Raw genomic sequence first — 19,234 nt, forward strand, 5'->3', positions numbered from 1 at the left:
CTTAGGAATATTTAGCTTTTGTGGCACATGGGCGAGGTTCACAATACCCCCGATCTGGTTTATGCCTCCTTGAAGTAGGCCTTGTAGTGCAGCATTGACAACATTGAGTCGACTTGTCAAGTTGTCTATGGTTTGCTGCATGGCAGTCACCATGTCTGCCTCTTGTGCCCTATAGGCTAAATCCTCGGTCTATTCCTGTTGGAGGACCTCGAATTTACTAAAACATTAGGCTGCCTCTGTGGCTGCTGTTTGCGACTCTCCTTCAAAGTCGCGACTGATGTTTGCAATATCACCTTCGGCCTGTCGCATCCCGCAGTCCAGGTCATCCAACCTTTGCACTAGGCTGGTTCTTAGATCATGCACCGTATTCATGATGGGTTGTAGTACGTTAACCGTCTCTTCACGGGCCGCAATGTGGTCCCCATGATTTACCATGGTCGGAAATGGTTGTAATGGCAATGTGTTCCCTCGTACGATGTCGAACCTGTCTCTGATACCAACTGTTACGCGGCGCCTCCTGAGATTCCTCGAAAGGGCGACGTAAGGTTAAGTAATCGTTGTCTGTGCAGTTACGATATGCCAACCGGGGTCCCCTCCGTAAGCTAGATGAGACTGTCAGTGCCATACGGGAAAACCAATGTCAAGAGCAATTGAGAGAACAGAAAAGAGAATTGAGAATGAAAGAAAACTTGATTGCATTAATGAACGCTATTACAGAAAGGCAACACGGCGTCGATGGGGAGAGACACCAATACAGAGAATTGTTTGCATACTTGAAAGTTTTATTTCTTGATCCCCCCTAATAATGCTTAAAAAAATAAATCAAAGTTACAAGACTTGACCTAACTAAGCTAGGGAGACATAATGAAAATACAGGAAGTAAAACTACTCTATATTTACAATGAAAATGACTTAGATTCCCACAAGGTAGAAGCAGGTCTGTTGGCAGCAACCTTGTCTTTAGCATCAGAGTCTGCACGTGCGACGTTGTCTGTGCGGCGCTGTTGGCATCTGCCTGTGGCTGGGCACTGACGATGGCTATCGGTGGGGCGACATAGGCATATGCGCGCTTGTCACTTGATTTTTATTTTTATTATTGCATAAAATACTCTCAACTTAATGATTTATGATTAAGAAAAAAGTAATTTTGAATAGTCAATTATTAAGAAAAATTGAGGATTTACAATGTTACTTACACACAATTGCATAAAGTTCTATTAGACGAGCCCGGTATGCTGGGCATTGGGCGTGTCCGAGGCGTAAACTCCGACGGGTGAGGCGTAAGTCTTACGGAACTAAGCTCCACACATAAATCCAGGAGCGTTTTACGAGTGCTCTACCCCGGGATGAGTCCCAATTTTGCCTGTTAAAACAGAGGCCAATATACAGTTGTAAATCTGCTTAAGGCCACAAAAAAGTACATTTTAAAGCGCCCTAGCCGAAAGCCTGAATTTAGCAAACAAATAAATTTCTTAAGAATGACATTACTTTTTCTTTTTGCCCAAAAAACTAAAAGGAAAGATATCAGAACTTTTTTTTTTTTGCCTCCAAAAGCTAAGTTTGGGTCATATAATATAAATGCTCTAAACAATTCTACTGTTCTCTACGCCCGAGTATTAGCATGTATGACTAAGCTTCAAAAATCAACTTATTTTGAATTTTTTTTTCTTCACAAAAGTACTTTTCTCTTCTTCAAAAGTACTTTTGGTGAGAAGCAATTTGTGTTTGGCTAATTAATTTGAAAAACACTTTTGATCAACAACAATTAGTGTTTGGCCAAGCTTTTAAAAATGCGTTTAAGTATATTTTTCTCAAAAGTGCTTTTGAAAAATCTGCTTTTGCGAAGAAGTTACTTTTTTTTGCTTCTCCAAAACTTTTTTCTGCTATTACTCAAAAACTCTTCTTTTTGTTTTCCAAAAGCTTAGCCAAACAACTCAATTTTGAAAAAAATAAAATATTTAAGAAGCTTGGCCAAACAGGCTATATCACTATTAGCATTCATTTTTTTTAATTTTTTTTGTGTGTGTGTGATGAAGTAATCCATTCATTGCTATAGACAACATCCTTCCATATTGGTGAGTGTAATTATGGCCAATATTTTGGCTAATGGAGTCCATCTCACATAAGCATAAATATCTTTGCAAAGTGTAGATTTTGTTGGTAATATTCTTTGGGACCCAAAAATATTGCATTGTGTGGTGGATATCTTTTGCACAAGTTGTATCTCTTCTTTTACACCTAAGAGACCAAGACTTTTTTGCCTATAAAAGGGAAGGTCATTAGTTCATTTTATACACACCAACAAGACTTGAGTCTTCATTTCTTGTTTCTTCCTTTATTCCTTTATTAAGAGTGTTTTGTATGAGAGTTAAGTATTTGGAAACACTTGTGTGAACCCTTTCTTTGGAGTGATTTTGTGATGTTATTCCCTTAGGGTATTTGGGATTAATTAGAGTATTTACTCTAATTTTGTACTCTCTTTTGTACTCTTATTGTTATAATAAATTGCTCCTCTCCGCTTGTGGACGTAGGTTACTTTGACCGAACCACGTTAAATTTGTGTTTTCTTTATCTACTTTAATTGTCATTGTTATCAACTTTTATTGTCTTTGTTATTGTCATTATACCGTTGTTTGGCTAAATTCCGTACTACCCGGATTCCGATCCTAACATTGAGTTTACACGGGGAAAGTAAGAAGAGAACACGCCGGAATAATTATCTTGGGAATTACAAGGATTATTAATTACGTACACACTTGGTGTTTGGATTACCTAGAAAAGAAATAAATCGCTTAAAACCAAATGGTGTTGTGATTGGTTTGTGCATGTCCCGCGTTATTCTCAAGACCAGACATGCAAAATTTCTCAACACAGAACAAGACTTGTATATAATGGAATTGCTCTCTTCATTGAAGCACTCCACGTCCAAATCTTCAAACCTCGTTCACAACAAACACATTCCCAGGTACTCTTTCTTGTTTTGTTGAATTTCCTTTTAAAAAGAAACTTTTTACGCACCAATTGTTCGGCATTTTTGTGTTTCTTACATAAGTTACTAGATTAACCATGTGATGTTTGGCTGTAGGAATTAAAGGAGAGAATAGAGAAGAAACCCATGATCATCGCTGCCAGCAGTAACTCTGATTTTCAGGTGCGAATGTGGGTTTGCAAATTTTACCAAATTTGGGTTCCTTACTATTCTTTTGCTAGTTTTGCTAGTTTGTAATTCTTGAAGGTAACATTTGCTGAATACTTTAGACTGAGAATCTTCTAGGCACTTGCCATGAGCTAAATACAAGTAAATTTTGATAATTTCCATTTTTTTGGCTAATTTATAGAAAATGAAAATCACTCTGTTGTATCTAGCATTCCTGCTAAAGTAGTATATAATTCCACGTGACCTACTTTTCACTAAAGGAGCAACTACATTGTTTTGCCAAGATTTGGTATCAAAATTTGATCATTAGAAAAATATTAGTATAAAACCTCCTTACTTAAATCTTAGTATGTAATTTGATGTGAACTAGAATCAAACTTTTTTTCTTCTGACATATTTTACTATGACCCGGTGAGAAATGTATCTTGAGCATCAAATTTGCACCTTCAGAAACAATTAAGGCTGTTAGTTATATTATACCTGATCTTAATAAGTGTTGCTACTGTCAGTTTTTGTTCAAGCTCATTAATCGTACAAATCATATTTCCTGACAGATGTCAAAGGAAAATGCAGCAGACACTGGGAACATCATCCTTAACCATGACTTCTCAGATGGGCTGCACTTCTGGCGCCCAAATTATGGTTGTGATGCTTTTGTGGTTCCAGCAGGTTCTGGATACCATAATGGATTAACAACCGCTATTGTGTCGAAACGTAATCAATGTTGGCATGGATTAGAGCAAGACATTACGAGCAGAATATCTGCAGGTTCCACTTACACAGTTTCTGCTTGTGTTGGCGCCTCTGGTACTTTTCAGGGTTGTGTTAATGTACTGGCTACATTGAAACTGGTGTATCAAAAGTCAGAAACAAGCTTTCTATCCGGTGGAAAGTAAGAATCTGTATCTATTTAGTCTTTCTTACCTTTCATTGTTTAGGAAGCAATAGTCGTGGTGGTCTTTTTGTCTGTGCAGAAAATCTGTATCAAATGATGGTTGGGGGATGCTAGAAGGTTCATTTTCCCTGTCAACAATGCCTAATGAAGTTATATTTTATCTCGAGGGACCACCACCTGGGGCTCACCTTCTCATCAAATCAGTAGTGATCTCATGTTCCAGTTCTACTACTTGTGATGTAAGTCCAGTGTTGTGCCCATATTCCATCTTGTTCTCATGTCAGAAGGATCAATTATGTGTTAAATTTATGGAATATTAGGAGATTACAGTTAAGAATTGTGTCAATTATCAAAAGGACTCCTCCCTTTATTTGGATAGAGTTCTGGCACATCATCTGTTTTTATCGATGATGATAACACCATAGTAAAACTCGATATGGTGATCGCATAAATGGATGGTCTGCACGAGGCTGCAAGGTTGTTTTGCATGAATCCTACAAATAGATTTTTTAGGCAGCTTATTTGTCATTTTGAGTTTCCCACATAAGCTATTTCGCTAATCATGTGAGATTTTTACTATAGGAATCGAAGGATTTAATGGAGAAGGCACCAATTATCACTGCCTAAAATAACTTTGATTCTCAGGTGTGAATGAGGATTTGCTTTTTTCCCAAGTATGGGTTCTTGTTATTCTTTTACTGGTTTTGCTAGTTTGTAATTCTTGAATATGTTAAATTTTCTGAATTCAAGGTATTGTGGAAGGGTTTTTGTCATTTTACACAAGAATCTTCGAGGCATGAATCATAAGCTGAAGATCAAAATATGATAAAAAAATTCTTTAAAATCCCGTAGAAAATGAACATCACCTAGAGTGGATAAAACAAAATTGTAAGTGTGACAGTTGTTGGTATAAGGAAACCTTGAGTGTTTTGTGAGTGAGAAGTGGATTAGGAGAAATAGAGGGGATTTCTGCGTATGCAATGCTTCCCTACTAGCGTAGGAGTAGGGGGAGAATTGTCGTCTACCCTACACAGCTTTCCCCTAGTATTTTTACTAAAGACTTGTTTCCACGCCTCAAATCTATGACTACTTGTCACATTGAAGCAAGAATGCTCATACGGTACCCTGCTTAAAATATTTACTTACTAGACATGTATATGCAAAAATCATAAAATGCATGATAACTATAAAGGTTGAATTGTTAACAATCTGTATTACTATAATATAATATTATGAAATTGTAAATTTCTGTAACATAAACAGAAACAAGTCAAAAGAAAATTAGACAGAAACTGGAGATTGTCAGAAACCAGAATCAGTAAATATATTTCGGAATAAAATCAAGCCCACTGAATTCACAGTGTGTACTTAAGGAAATTATTTCCCTCGAGTACCCGAGGTTTTGCAATATTATCCTTCAAGGATAGAACGATTTAACTCACCAGAGTGATGATACCTAAAACGCCGATGAAACAACGAACCACTTGAAGGCTATAAACCACACTGGAATTTAATTGTGTAGAAGAAGGAGAAAAAGTTCAGAAAATTTCGTTAGGAAAGATTCTGGGATCAAGGCATATTTATAGTCATTTTCTGACACTGTTTCTGAAAAGTTTGCAACCTTTCAGAAACAACCATAGCTGTTGGAATAGGTGGAAACGTTTCTCGTTTGAAATATTCCGGAAAAAGGATTTAAAATAATCCGGGAAAGAAACGGATCGGGTTGCGTCGCGAGTCCTGGGTTATTTTGGGTTGAATTTTTGTTAATTAATTAAATAAATGAAAGAAATTTTGTTCAAAAAGATTAATCAATCAATCTTTGACCGAAGCCGAGGCTGAGGCCGAGCCGAGCGAGCGACGACGATAATGGCGCGAGGCTTACTTTCTTTCCAACCCATTTAATACCAAAGGAAGTGCTTTCTCAATATAAGCACATTCATTTTTTTTTCCACCACTATTGAGGGACACTTGCTCTTTCCAAAGTAAAATAGAGCTCACTTTCCATTCACTTTCTTCCCTCCATTTCCCATTAACCAAACTCCAGTCCCAACAATCCCCCACATGAATGGGGAATGGCTATAAGACAAAGGAATGCATGGACGAGTGTGTGATTTACATGCAAGGATTAATTGCATCTGGATAAGTAGGTTTTACCTTTGAACTTTCCGTAGTGAACTTATATCGGATATACTCGGTCAATCGGTAGATTTGATATCCTTGAACCGTCGAGATTTGTTGTATACCTAGACAACATAAGTCATACAATCAACCCTTAACCATCTATGGTTCTCACAGTTGTGTTCGTTTCAGCCATGAACACCGTCTGGTGTCATGAGTGCTTAGAGAATGGACCTTTACTTTCATTCCCCTTGAAGCGGCTTATACTTCACACTCACATAGGTGATTTCTAAACGTGTAATCCTATAGACACACTATCTCGTCATTTCCTGCCAGACATAGCAAATCATTAAGAAGCTTTAAGCTTTATTGACTCATCAAAAAGCCTTAATGCTTTACCTTGATTTTTGAACATTGTCTTCATCACGAGAATGGGTTGAGTTAATTGAAAATGTTGAACCGTTATTTATAACTTTGTTTGATCTCTTTGAACCTAGCTCTTGGGATCTCCAGTTTGCTAGGTAGAGTTACTGCCATGATGACTTGTCCTAGGCCTTAACCCTATTCCCTACGATGATCTTTCAATTGCCTCTCTAGATAGGCCTTTTGTAAGTGGATCTGAATGATCTTTCAATTGCCTCTCTAGATAGGCCTTTTGTAAGTGGATCTGATAAGTTATCTCTTGACTTCACGTAGTCAATCGTGATAACACCACTAGAGAGTAGTTGTCTAACTGTATTGTGTCTCCGTCGTATGTGACGAGATTTTTCATTATACATAATGCTCCCTGCCCTACCTATTGCCATTGGACTATCACAATATATACATATAGGTGCCAAAGGTTTGGGCCAAAATGGAATATCTTCCAAGAAATTCCGAAGCTATTTAGCTTCTTCACCAGCCTTGTCTAAAGCTATGAATTTAAATTTCATTGTAAAACGGGCGATGTACGTCTATTTGGATGATTTCCAAGACACTGCTCCAACCCAAATTGTGAAAACATATCCACTCGTGAATTTTACTTTAGATGATCCGGTGATCCAATTTGCATCACTATATCCCTCAATCATAGAGGGATATTTGTTATAATGCAGAACATAGTCTTGGGTATGTTTCAGATACCCCAAAAATCGTTTCATTGCCATACAATGTATTTTATTGGGATTACTTATAAACTGACTTAGTTTGCTAATAGCACATGCTATATCTGGTCGCGTACAATTCATGATATACATCAAACTTTTCAATACTCTTGCATAGTCCAGTTGTGAGTCACTTTTACCTTCATTCTTTTGAAGTGCATAACTCACGTCAATTGGAGTCTTGGCAATCTTGAAATCCAAATTCTTGAACTTGCCAAGTACTTTTTCAATGTAGTGAGACTGTGATAATGCTAGACCTTGTGGAGCCTTGTGAAATCTGATTCCTAAGATCACATCAGCAACTCTTAAGTATTTCATGTCGAATTTGCTAGTCAGCATGCGCTTAGTAGCATTTATATCTTCCATATCTTTGCTTATTTTCAACATGTCATCAACATATAAACAAATAATGACTTCATGACCTGGAGTGTTTTTAATGGAAACATATTTGTTGCACTCGTTGATTTTAAATCCACTTGCCAACATTGTTTGGTCAAATTTGGCATGCCATTAATTGGGTGTTTGTTTAAGTCCATAAAGCGACTTAACAAGTTTGCACACTTTCTTTTCTTTACCCGAAACCACAAAACCCTCAGGTTGTTTCATGTAAATCTCTTCCTCCAATTCTCTATTAAGAAAGCTGTTTTAACATCCTTTTGATGGATTTCAAGACTATACACGACCGCCAGTGCCACTAACACCCTAATAGATGTTATCCTCGTTACTGGTGAGTAAATGTCAAAGTAATCAAGGACTTCCTTTTGCCTATAACCTTTGACAACAAGTCTTGCTTTATATTTGTCAATAGTGCCATCATTTTCCATTTAAAGATCCATTTCGAACCTAAAGGCTTATTTTCTGGAGGAAGATCAACCAATTCCCATGTATGGTTATCCAAAATTGATTGAATCTATCTATTGACTGTCTCTTTCCAAAAAGCTGAATTAGAAGATGACATAGCTGTTTTGAAAGTTTGAGGCTCATTTTCAAGTAAAAATGTCACAAAATCTGGTCCAAAGGAAGTAGATGTTCTTTGACGTTTGCTACGCCTTGGATCCTCTTCACTTGGAGTATTTTCCTTAGGTTCTTCCCGTGGTGTTTTTGGTCTTTCACTTAACGACCCGCATTCAGTTTTATACGGATAGATGCTTTTAAAGAATTCAACATTATCTGATTCAATTACCGTATTAACATGAATTTCGGAATTATCAGATTTATGAACCAACCGACATGCTTTACTGTTTGTAGCATATCCAATAAAAATAAAATCAACAGTTTTTGGCCCGGTCTTTACAGGTACTTGTACCTTTGCTAAATACCCCCACACTTTGAAATATTTCAAGTTAGGTTTTCTTCCTTTCCATTTTTCATATGGAATAGATTCCGTTTTGCTGTAGGGTACTCTGTTGAGTATTCGGTTAGTTGTAAGGATAGCTTCCCCCCCACAAACTCTGTGGTAAGCCGGAACTGATTAATAAAAAATTCATCATTTTCTTTAATGTCTGTTTTTTCCTTTCCGCAATTCCATTGGATTGAGATGTGTATGGGGCAGTAGTTTGATGGATAATTCCATATTCCGAACATATTTCTGCAAACAGAGATTCATATTCTCCACCCCTATCACTTATAATCATTTTGATATTTTTATTCAATTGATTCTCCACTTCATTCTTGTATCGCTTAAATGCTTCAATTATTTCATTCTTACTATTAAGCAAATAAACATAACAATATCGAGTGCAATCGTCAATAAAAGTTATAAAATACTTTTTCCCACCTCGAGATGGTGTTGACTTCATATCACAAATGTCAGTATGAATTAAGTCTAAAGGATTTGAATTCCTTTCAACAGACTTATATGGATGTTTTACAAACTTAAATTCAACACATATTTGACATTTTGATTTATTACACTCGAATTTAGGCAATACTTCTAATTTAATTAACTTCCGCAGGGTTTTGTAATTGACATGTCCTAAACGAATATGCCATAAATTATTTGACTCCAATAAATAAGAAGAAGCTGAAATTTTATTAATAATGTCAACAACCATTACATTGAGTTTGAAAAGGCCCTATGTGAGGTAGCCCTTTCCAACATACATTTCATTCTTGCTTACAGCAACTTTGTCAGATACAAATACACATTTGAGTCCATTCTTAACAAATAAAGAAGTTAAAACTAAATTTTTCCTAATAGTAGGAATATGAAGAACGTTGTTGAGCGTTAACACCTTGCCGGAAGTCATCTTCAGGAATATCATCCCATAACCCTCAATCTTGGCTGTTGTAGTATTTTTCATGGAAAGCTCTTCTTCGGGACCAGCAGTAGAGTAAGTCGCAAATGCTTCTTTGACAGCACAATCATGTCGCGTGGCTCCAGAGTCAATCTACCACTCCTTCGGATTTCCAACTAGGTTGCATTACGAAAGTATTGCACACAGATCATTAATGTCATCATTCTTCTCCACTATGTTGGCCTGCCCTTTTTCTTATCCTTTTTCGGGAGACGGCAATCAAGGGCTTTGTGACCATCTTTTTCCGCAATTATAGCAGTTTCCCTTGAGCAGTCTCCTCAACGATATTAGCTCCCATAATCGTTGAATTTCCACAAGACTTCTTCTTGGTTGTTTTGTTATCTTCCTCAATCTTGACACGAATCACAAGATCTTCACCTTCATTTCTTTGCGCTTATGCTTTAGATAGTTTTTGAAATCTCTCCACGAATGAGGTTATTTTTCAATCATTGTAGCCACTTGAAATGCTTCATTCACTACTATACCTTCAGCAATAAAGTCGTGAAAAATAAGTTGATACTCTTGAACTTGTGTTCAAATGGTTTTGTTGTCTATCATTTTATAGTCTAGAAACTTGGCAACCACAAATTTTTTCAAGCATGCATCTTCAGTCTTGTACATCTTCTCAAGTGCATCCCATAACTCTTTTGAAGTATTCATAGCACTGTAGACATTGTACAAGTCATCCTCCAAAGCACTTAGGATGTAACCTTTGCAAAGAAAATCTGCTTGTTTCCACGCCTCAACAATCATAAAGTTTTTTCGTTGTGTGGCATGTCCGCGGCAGGCACTGGAGGTTCTTTACTAGTAATTTCTGCATACTAAGCGTGGTAAGCCAGAAGAACACCCTTTGCTGCCATCCTTTGAAGTTGGCTCCAGAAAATTTTCCGGGTTTCTCGGTTGGTGGCACAACAGTTCGGCTTGACGAGGCTATCGTCGTTGCCGTAACAGTCACAGAAGGATTTTTATTATCAATTGCCATTTCTCACTTTCAACAACAGAAGAGTTCAATTAATGGCAAAAAAATAGAATAATAAATAATACTGTAATTAATGATAAACAATACGTTTAATAAATAAAAACTGAAGTTTTTATATATTGTTTCACAAGAAAACGATGAAATCTTTATGTTCTTCAAATCGTTTCTGAATTTAATACTCCGGTGAAGTTTTTATATCTTCAAGTCAGAAATAGAAAAATTCAGAAGGAGTAGAAAATCACATAGGTTTTAATCTCCAAAAACAGAATACAGATTACAATATAAAAATTAATTTCCTTAAGATTGTTAAGAATCTGTGTTACTATAATATAATATTACGAAACAGTAAATTTCTGTAACATAAAATAGAAACAAGTAAAACAGAAAATTAGACAGCAACTGGAGATTGTTAGAAACCAGAATCAGTAAATATATTTCGGATTAAAATTGAGCCCACTGAATACACAGTGTGTCCTTAAGGAAATTATTCCCCTAAAAGAAAGTGTTTTCTCAGTATAAGCACATTCCCTTTTTTTTCTACCAGCACCACCAGGACATTTGATCTTTCCAAAGCAAAATGGAGCTCACTTTACCTTCACTTCCCTCCATTTCTCATTCGCCAAACTTCAATCCCAACATGAATCCCCTTGACTTGAAATATAAGCTTGATATAGCCTATTTTTGTAAAAGTTGAATCCCCATTTCTGGCTCCACCAATGAGCAGCTCTAATGTTGGGCCAAAACTGGCCTCAAAAGTACATTAGAGAAACATTTAGTAAAATCCTCCCCGCTCTGTATCTTATGTAATTATACGAACCAGGAGCAATTTTTTTATTTTTATGTTTTGCTTCTGGCTATTTTACCATGGCTCAGTGAGAAATTTTGCTTTAGCATCAAATCTGTACCTTCTGAAGCAATTGAGACTGTTATATCATACCTGATCTTAAAGATTTTGCTGCTATATGTTATTGTTCATGCTCATCAACCATACAAGTCGTATTTCTCGTTGGACAATGAACTCGATAATGAGCTGAAATGGTACTGGACAGAACCACAGCAAGGGAACTTCAACTATAAAGATGGAAATGATTTTCTCGTTGAGGATTGCAGTGACACGCTATCTTCCCCTTTTGAGCATATTCTTGATCTTCAAGAGCGCGATGCATCTGTTGGAGGAATAGGAATTCAGGGACATATTGACACTCCTGTTGGACCCATTGTATGTTCTGCTCTGGACAAACTTGGTATTCTTGGACTTCCAATCTGGTTCAATGAAGTTGATGTTTCTTCTGACAATGAATATGTTAGAGCTGATGATCTAGAAGTTATTTTTCGGGAAGCTTATGCTCACCCTGCTGTTGAAGGTATAATGTTGCGAGGAATGTGGGAGATGTTCATGTGTCGGCCAAATGCACATTTAGTGAATGCAGAAGGTGACATCAATGAAGCTGGAAAAAGATACCTTGCTCTTAAGCAGGAGTGGTTGTCCCATTCCCATGGTCATATTGATGAACAAGGGCAATTCTGCTTTAGTGGATTCCATGGCTCCTATGAAGTTGAAGTCATTACTGGTTCTAAGAAAATTACCAAGAATTTTGTGGTTGACAAGGGTGGCGATGCACTGGTGATTTCCATCGATATGTAGTTCTTGTTTTGACTCAATCTCTCTCCTATAGTATGACTATGTGTTGTGCAAAAGTTGTACTCATGCCTTCTATCATCTGTTCTGTCCATGGGTCTAATGCAAAATATTTCATTTGTTTATTTTTTTGTATCTTCTCAGGTGAGTTAATAGAAGAAAAGCTTCATATGATTGGAGTAACTGAAAATGAATTAATTCATCAGTATTACCCTGTTAGACATTTGTGTCAAGGGAAATCCTAACTTTTTGCATAAAACCTAATGGGAACCCCAACCACTCAGAATGTAAGTGAAGCATGTGTTTTAATAAAAATCCTAATATTGAGCAAAGCGTAATGTGCGACACACTTTTAAGGGAAATCCTAACATTGCTCGAAATATTACTATGACTTGTTTCAAAGAAACACATCAAATATGAATTTTCAGTCGAAAGATTGAAGTGAGTGTGCTCAAAATAGGACAAAATCATGGGGCAAGTGCAGAAATAGCCATTTTCATGGATGCTATTTAGAGATTAGCTAATACTTATTTTGTCTTGAATTTTTAAACTAAAATTTTTAACTTTCAAAATATTTTTGTCCTGAAAATTTAAACTAAAAAACTAAAATTCAGGCCGGCTAATTCCTCCGTAGCAGCGCTATTTAGTGTCATTTCTACCAAAATCATCGGAGTAAATTCAAGCACAAGGTCTAGAGATCCATTCTTTTTGGGTTGCCCAATGTCCAAGTATATTCTCAGTGGGGCCGAGTTCCATAGACCTTGGTGCCCTTGAATAACATGGGCATGTTTTTAGGTTGAAGTTAAAAAAAGGTTTAAAAAAAAAAAAAAAAAAAGTAAAAATTGGGTCTTCGCTAGGTAGCCATTCTAAAGGACCGTTATTTAGAAATTAGCAAGTTCGTTCTAAATTTCACCTTTTAAGTTCAATTTTACAGGACATAAATGTCTTGGGTTGAAATTTTTAGTTTAAAATTTCAGGACAAAATAAATACGGGTTAATCCTTAAATAGTATCTCTGAGAATGACTATCTACGCAATTGCCCTTGGATAGGGTCAAAATCATTGGAGTATTTTCAAGCACAAGGTCTAGAGATGTTTTGCCATTCTTTTTGTATAGCCCAATGTCTAAGTATATATATTCTCACTTGGGCCGAGTTCCATAGACCTTGGTGCTCCTCCTGGAATAAGATGGACACATTTTTAGGTTGAGGTTAAAAAAGAAAAGGTAAAAGATGAAAATTGGGTCTGTAGAAAACAAGACAAGACACTTAGAGGTGAACAGCTAAAAAGATTGTTGCCAAAGAATAAATGTGATGACCAAAAAGAAATCGTACAGACTATGGGTGGGGGTGGGGGTGGGGGTGGGGGTGTAGAGTTCTAGGGTTGGGGGTAGTGCCACTATCTAATCAAGTCAAATAGAGTTACTGTGATCACGCAAGCATGGTCCATAACGTCCCAATAAACACTGGCTGTTTATTCCCAATAAGTCCATATTAATATTTAATACTACTAGAGGACTACCTAGATCCGAAATGAAATTAATCATTTGGGTAATCTTTACATCCATCCGAACATTTTTTATATGTATCTATGTCAATTCCATCCTTTAGAGTCATTGAATTTTGTTCTTTGTATTTATATTAATATTTAAAAATATATTCATGTACGAGATAGACGAAGTAGAACTTGCTACATCTGTCGATTCATGATTTATAATACCAACTTTTCCTCGAACCCTCGTCTCAACTTCTTGCCAGACATGTGAAGTCTATATAGATACTTAGTTTACATCTATAATTATTTATTATATAAAAGGCAGTGAATGCATTAATAATACTATGCGGTACTATGTCATTTTGAGGCGAAATCAACTCAATATCTAGAGGAGTAATTTGGATAGTATTTGCATTATCTTCCTTTGTTGTAACTTAAATGGAACTTAATTTGTTTCCCAGAACAGTTAAATATTGTATAATTAATTTCTATTAATAATATTATGTACAATAACAACATAACATGCCCACTGTAATCTTACAACAGATGTCTAAGAGAGTACTTTGTACGTAGATTTTATCTCTAACTTGTGAAGATAAATATACTGTTTTTAATATATCCTCGACTCAAAAAAGCATATTCACCTCATTTTAAAAAAATCGATAATAGAGAAGTCGAAAATAATACTATCGACATTACTAAATTTAAAATTAAAAAATTGTGACTTCCAATAATCCAAGATTGTCAAGGGGCCCACGGCCCAACTTTAAATAGGGCCCACAAGTCAGAATCGAGTTGATAGACTCCCACCATCTGCTTGCCTTAGTATGTATGATTAAACTATTTGTTAGGCCATCAAACTCCCAAACACAGTACCTTTCCCTGTCTCATGTAACTGCTTCTTCTTGCCCCACTCCACATGGGTTCATTGTTAGCCTATCTTTCCTCTCTGAATTTTGAAGCCCTTACTAGTTACTACTACTATTAATTTTTTTTTAAGGGAAGTTTATGAAAGTGGTAAACTAGTATTGAGACTATTATTCTCATGGAACTACACAAAAATGGTACCACACTAGTATAGTAAAAATGCAAAACAAGAGAATTTAAGGAAAGCTGGGAAATGGAGGTAATCCTAATAAATAAAGTAATTATCCAGGTCATACTAATTATTTGAAGAAATCAAGATTGAGTGTACAGTTTTGTCCTTGTTCACTTTAAAATTTTAAATCAAACAATTAAGAATTGAAATTAGAATAAAAGGGGGTCTAATGAGGACAAAATGAGGTACGAATTAGTTAAGGAAATGGGCTTACAGTCAACATGTGAATCCTTTCTTCTTCTTTTATTTTTCCATATTATGATGTAAACCGACAGACGTGAGCTTATTATATTTCTATAAACTGCCTGCAACAAATAAGGACGATATGAAATTGTTATTGAGTCTTTAAAGCGTCGAAAGCAAAGTCCTATGATTCATCTGATTCTCCATTGAAATAGTTTAAAGCTCGTAGATTATATTGAATGAGGATCCGCATATATATGAATAAGTGGAATTTTCTCTTAGTCTTGACTCTTGAGCATTGAATTGACTCACTCGTCTTCAATAGCTTTCAAGCGCTAAACTCGATCCCATTCGTTTCGCACTCATTGCATATTAGCTTGAGATTCTCCATTAAATGGTTCATAATGTTCCTTACTGTTTGGCTAATACCTAATGAACCTTGAAACTAACTTTAAAAAATAGCTAATGATATAAGGATTGTGTATGGGCTAAAAATTATCATAATTATATGTGAGCTTAATCAGTATTAACAAAGTCTTCAATGTTGAGAAAATAAATATATCCCGCTCAGAAATAATATCTACGGCAAATAATAATAACACAAGAGAGTAACAATAACATCAAATCTTTTAACGGGGCAAAATACAATACCCGAGTGAAACAATATTACCACTATATTATTACAACTTAGTAGTGTCAAGAGACTACTACAACTTCGAAAGAAATAACACTCTTTATTTTAAAACACCTCACTACAATAATATTGTCACTCACTATTTATCTCAGACACAATAATCAGTAGATTACTCTCACTAATTTGCTTTCTACTTAGCTTCTCTTTGTTTTTGGTGTATTTCAAAAGAGAAATGGAGCCTCTTATTTATAAAAAAATGTGCCTACCATTAGACCAATCACATTTATTCTTTGTAATTTGCAGTGCAAATTGCCTTCGGTTGAAACACGTTTTTGTGACTTAGCCGCCCAACTTGCCAATCTTTTTCCAGCAACCCAACTTGCAACTTTTTCTTTATTTCTTCTAGATGGGTCCCACAAATCTCCCCCTTAATTTTAAATTTTCTTGGTCATTCCGAGTGTTGATCTCAACATTTGAAAATCTTCAAACTTGAGAGGCTTTGTGAAGATATCTGCAACTTGATCATGAGATCTCCCATACTTGAGCTCGACTTCTTTCTTGGCAATGCATTCTCTGATGAAATGATATCTTGTATCTATATGCTTTCTTCGATCATGATATCTTGTGTATGTGCAGATTTGTTATCAATACAAATCTCTATAGCTTCAATTTGTGGCAAATTGAGCTCCTTCAATAATCTTCTTAGCCAAATAGCATGACGGGTACAAGATGTTACTGCTATATATTCGGCTTTACAAGTCAAGAGAGTAACTATAGACTGTTTCTTTGAACTCCAAGAAATAACAGAATCACCCAAGAAAAATACAAAACCAGTTGTGCTTTTTCTATCATCAATATCTCCCGCATAATCACTATCACAAAATCCCATAAGGTTGAAATCACTAGAACAAGAATAAAATAGCCCAAAGTCAATCGTACCTTTTAGGTAACGAAGAATTCTTCTAGTGACTTTCAAATGGGTGGAGGTAGGAGCTTCCATGAAGCGATTTACTACTCCAACTGCAAAGAGTATATCCGGCCTGGTACAAGTCAAGTATCTCAAACTTCCCGCAAGACTTTTGAAAAATGTGGGATCAACATTTTCTCCTTCATCAAACTTGGACAATTTTGTCCCACTCTCCATCGGTGTGTTCACGAGGTTGCAGTCGAGCATGTTAACTTCTTCAAGATCTCATTCGTATAGCTTTCTTGAGAGATGAAAATTCCATCATCCATCTGCTTCACTTCTAGGCCCAGATAGTATGACATAAGCTCTACGTCTGTCATCTCGAACTCACGGGATATATCTTTCTTAAAAGCTTCAAACAAACTTGGGTTATTACCCGTGAAAATAAGAAAATCAACATAAAAACAAACAAGCAAGATATCTCCATTAGTATGAACTTTAAGGTAAAGAGCATAGCTATGGAGACAACGAGTAAACCCATTGTCTTGAAAATTTTTGTCGATGCAACTACTCCATACGCATGGAGCTTGCTTTAATCCATATAAAGCTTTTTTCAACTGCAACACTTTATCTTCATGGTTTTTGACCACGAAGACCAATGGTTATTCAACATAGACTTCTTCTTCAAGATAGCCATTCAAAAAGGCTGACTTGACGTCTAGTTGATGGATCTTCCACTTCATTTGCGCCGCCAAAGAGATCAGTAAACGAATCGTCTCCATGCGGGCAACAGGTGCATAAACTTCTTCATAGTCAATGCCTTGCCTTTGCTTGTAGCCTTTAGCCACAAGTTGTGCCTTGTATCTCTCCACATCTCCATCAGCATTCTTCTTTGTCTTGTATACCTATTTTACTCCAATTGCACGATGACCCTTGGGAAGAGTTATTAACTCCCAAGTGTTGTTCTTCTCTATTGACTTGATCTCCTCCTCCATGGCTTGTTTTCACCTTTTTCTATGACAACTTCATCAAAATTTATTGGTTCACTATCAGCAAAGAGACAATATAAAAAATCAAATTAGTAACTTCTTCTGTGCCATCATAGAGCTCTTGAATGCTCCTTATCCTTTGCGACTGCTCATTTGAACTTTGTTGATAAGAAGTAGATGCAACATTGGTTGGAGAAGGAGGTGGAGTTGTATCATGCACAAGTTTCATGGTCTCTGGTTCTTCTTCATCGCCAAAGTATAGAAAAAAATCATATAAGTTTCTTCCTGAGCTTTCCAATTCCATGCCAATTCTTCATCAAATTCAACATCACGACTCATCATCATCTTGCCGCTACTTGGGTTGTATAGCTTGTAGCTTTTTGAACTCGTATCATAGCAAACAAACACATGCTTGACACTTCGATCGTCAAGCTTCGCTCTCCCTTGATATGGCACATGAGCATAGGTTATGCTCTCAAAGATTCTCAAGTGCTTGACACTTGGCTTTCTTCCACTCTATGATTCTTGAGGGGTTTGATCTCTAATATTCTTGGTTGGAGACCTGTTGTTCAAATAAACTGCACAAGATATAGCTTCTGCCCAAAATTCCCTGGGTATACTTTTATCTTTTAACATACATCTAGCCATATTAAGAATCGTTCGATTCTTTCTCTCTACAACTCTATTTTGTTAGGGTGAATAAGTCACCGTTAGAGGCCGATGAATTCCATGAGATTGACAAAAGTCATTAAATTCTTTTGAAGTGAATTCGCCTTCTCTATTGGACCTTAAAGCTTTTATTTCATAGACACTTTCTTTTTTTACAAGTACTTTAAAATTTTTAAAAGCAGCAAAAGCTTCAGATTTTTGATTCAAGAAATAAACCCAAATCTTTCTACTAAAGTCATCAATGAAGAGTAGAAAGTATTTACTTTTTCCAAAGAAAGGTGGATTGATTGGCCCACACACATCAGTGTGAAGAAGCTGGAGCGGTTTGGTTGATCTTGACATGGACTCCTTTGGAATACTCCTCCTTGCATGTTTTCCAAGAAAACAAGCTTCACACAATTGATTGGGATGGTTGATTGATGGTATCCCATGCACCATGTTCTTAAACCTTTTTTTTTCATTTTGAGGCAGAGCTTCCTCATTATCGGGTTTTGCATACCCTCTGTCTACGATTTTCCATACATCCTGAGAGCCAAGAATGGCTTTCATACGTAGACATAATTTCTCATAATTATCTTTTGTGAGACAGGGGTACTGAAAAGATAGCGTACCATTATTTTTCATGGCTCTGATACCATATTGTTGGGAAAATAAATATATCCCGCCTAGAAATAATATCCACAGCAAACAATAATAACATAAGAGAGTAACAATAACACTAAATCTTTTAACGGGGCAAAATACAATACCCGAGCGGAGCAATATTATCACTATAATATTACAACTTAGTAGTGTCAAGAGACTACTACAACTTCGAAAGAAATAACACTCTTTATTTTAAAACACATCACTACAATAATACTGCCACTCACTATTTATCTCACAGACAACAATCTGTGGATTACTCTCACTACTTTGCTTTCTACTTAGCTTCTCTTTATTTTTGGTGTGTTTCAAAAGAGAAATGAAGCCTCCTATTTATAGAAAAAACTTGCGTACCATTAGACCAATCACATTTATTCTTTGTAATTTG

The 19,234-nt window shown here is 36.2% G+C and overlaps 2 protein-coding genes across 2 annotated transcripts; both read left to right on the top strand.

Moving 5' to 3' along the window:
- The first annotated feature begins 637 nt into the window (after positions 1 to 637).
- On the top strand, positions 638 to 11,765 carry LOC117281859 (endo-1,4-beta-xylanase 2-like). Its single transcript, XM_070201584.1, has 8 exons — positions 638 to 763; positions 877 to 937; positions 2,847 to 2,965; positions 3,086 to 3,151; positions 3,712 to 4,049; positions 4,132 to 4,291; positions 4,635 to 4,697; positions 11,638 to 11,765. Exons 1-7 carry the CDS (start codon positions 638 to 640, stop codon positions 4,677 to 4,679), a joined length of 915 nt encoding a protein of 304 aa, XP_070057685.1. The 3' UTR covers positions 4,680 to 4,697; positions 11,638 to 11,765.
- Positions 11,319 to 12,337, top strand: LOC117281860 (endo-1,4-beta-xylanase 1-like; the record flags this gene model as incomplete). Its single annotated transcript, XM_070201585.1, has 1 exon — positions 11,319 to 12,337. A coding segment is annotated over one exon (915 nt), but the record flags the coding sequence as incomplete, so codon positions are not given.
- Positions 12,338 to 19,234: the final 6,897 nt, after the last annotated feature.

Source organism: Nicotiana tomentosiformis, chromosome 4 (assembly GCF_000390325.3).
Source record: "Nicotiana tomentosiformis chromosome 4, ASM39032v3, whole genome shotgun sequence".
NCBI classification, from domain to species: Eukaryota; Viridiplantae; Streptophyta; class Magnoliopsida; order Solanales; family Solanaceae; genus Nicotiana; species Nicotiana tomentosiformis.

Coding starts and splice junctions, on each gene's coding strand:
- LOC117281859 (XM_070201584.1), top strand. CDS start 638: ATGTCAAGAGCAATTGAGAGAACAGAAAAGAGAATTGAGAATGAAAGA. Junction 2,966..3,085: donor CACAACAAACACATTCCCAG/GTACTCTTTCTT, acceptor GTTTGGCTGTAG/GAATTAAAGGAGAGAATAGA. Junction 3,152..3,711: donor GCAGTAACTCTGATTTTCAG/GTGCGAATGTGG, acceptor ATTTCCTGACAG/ATGTCAAAGGAAAATGCAGC.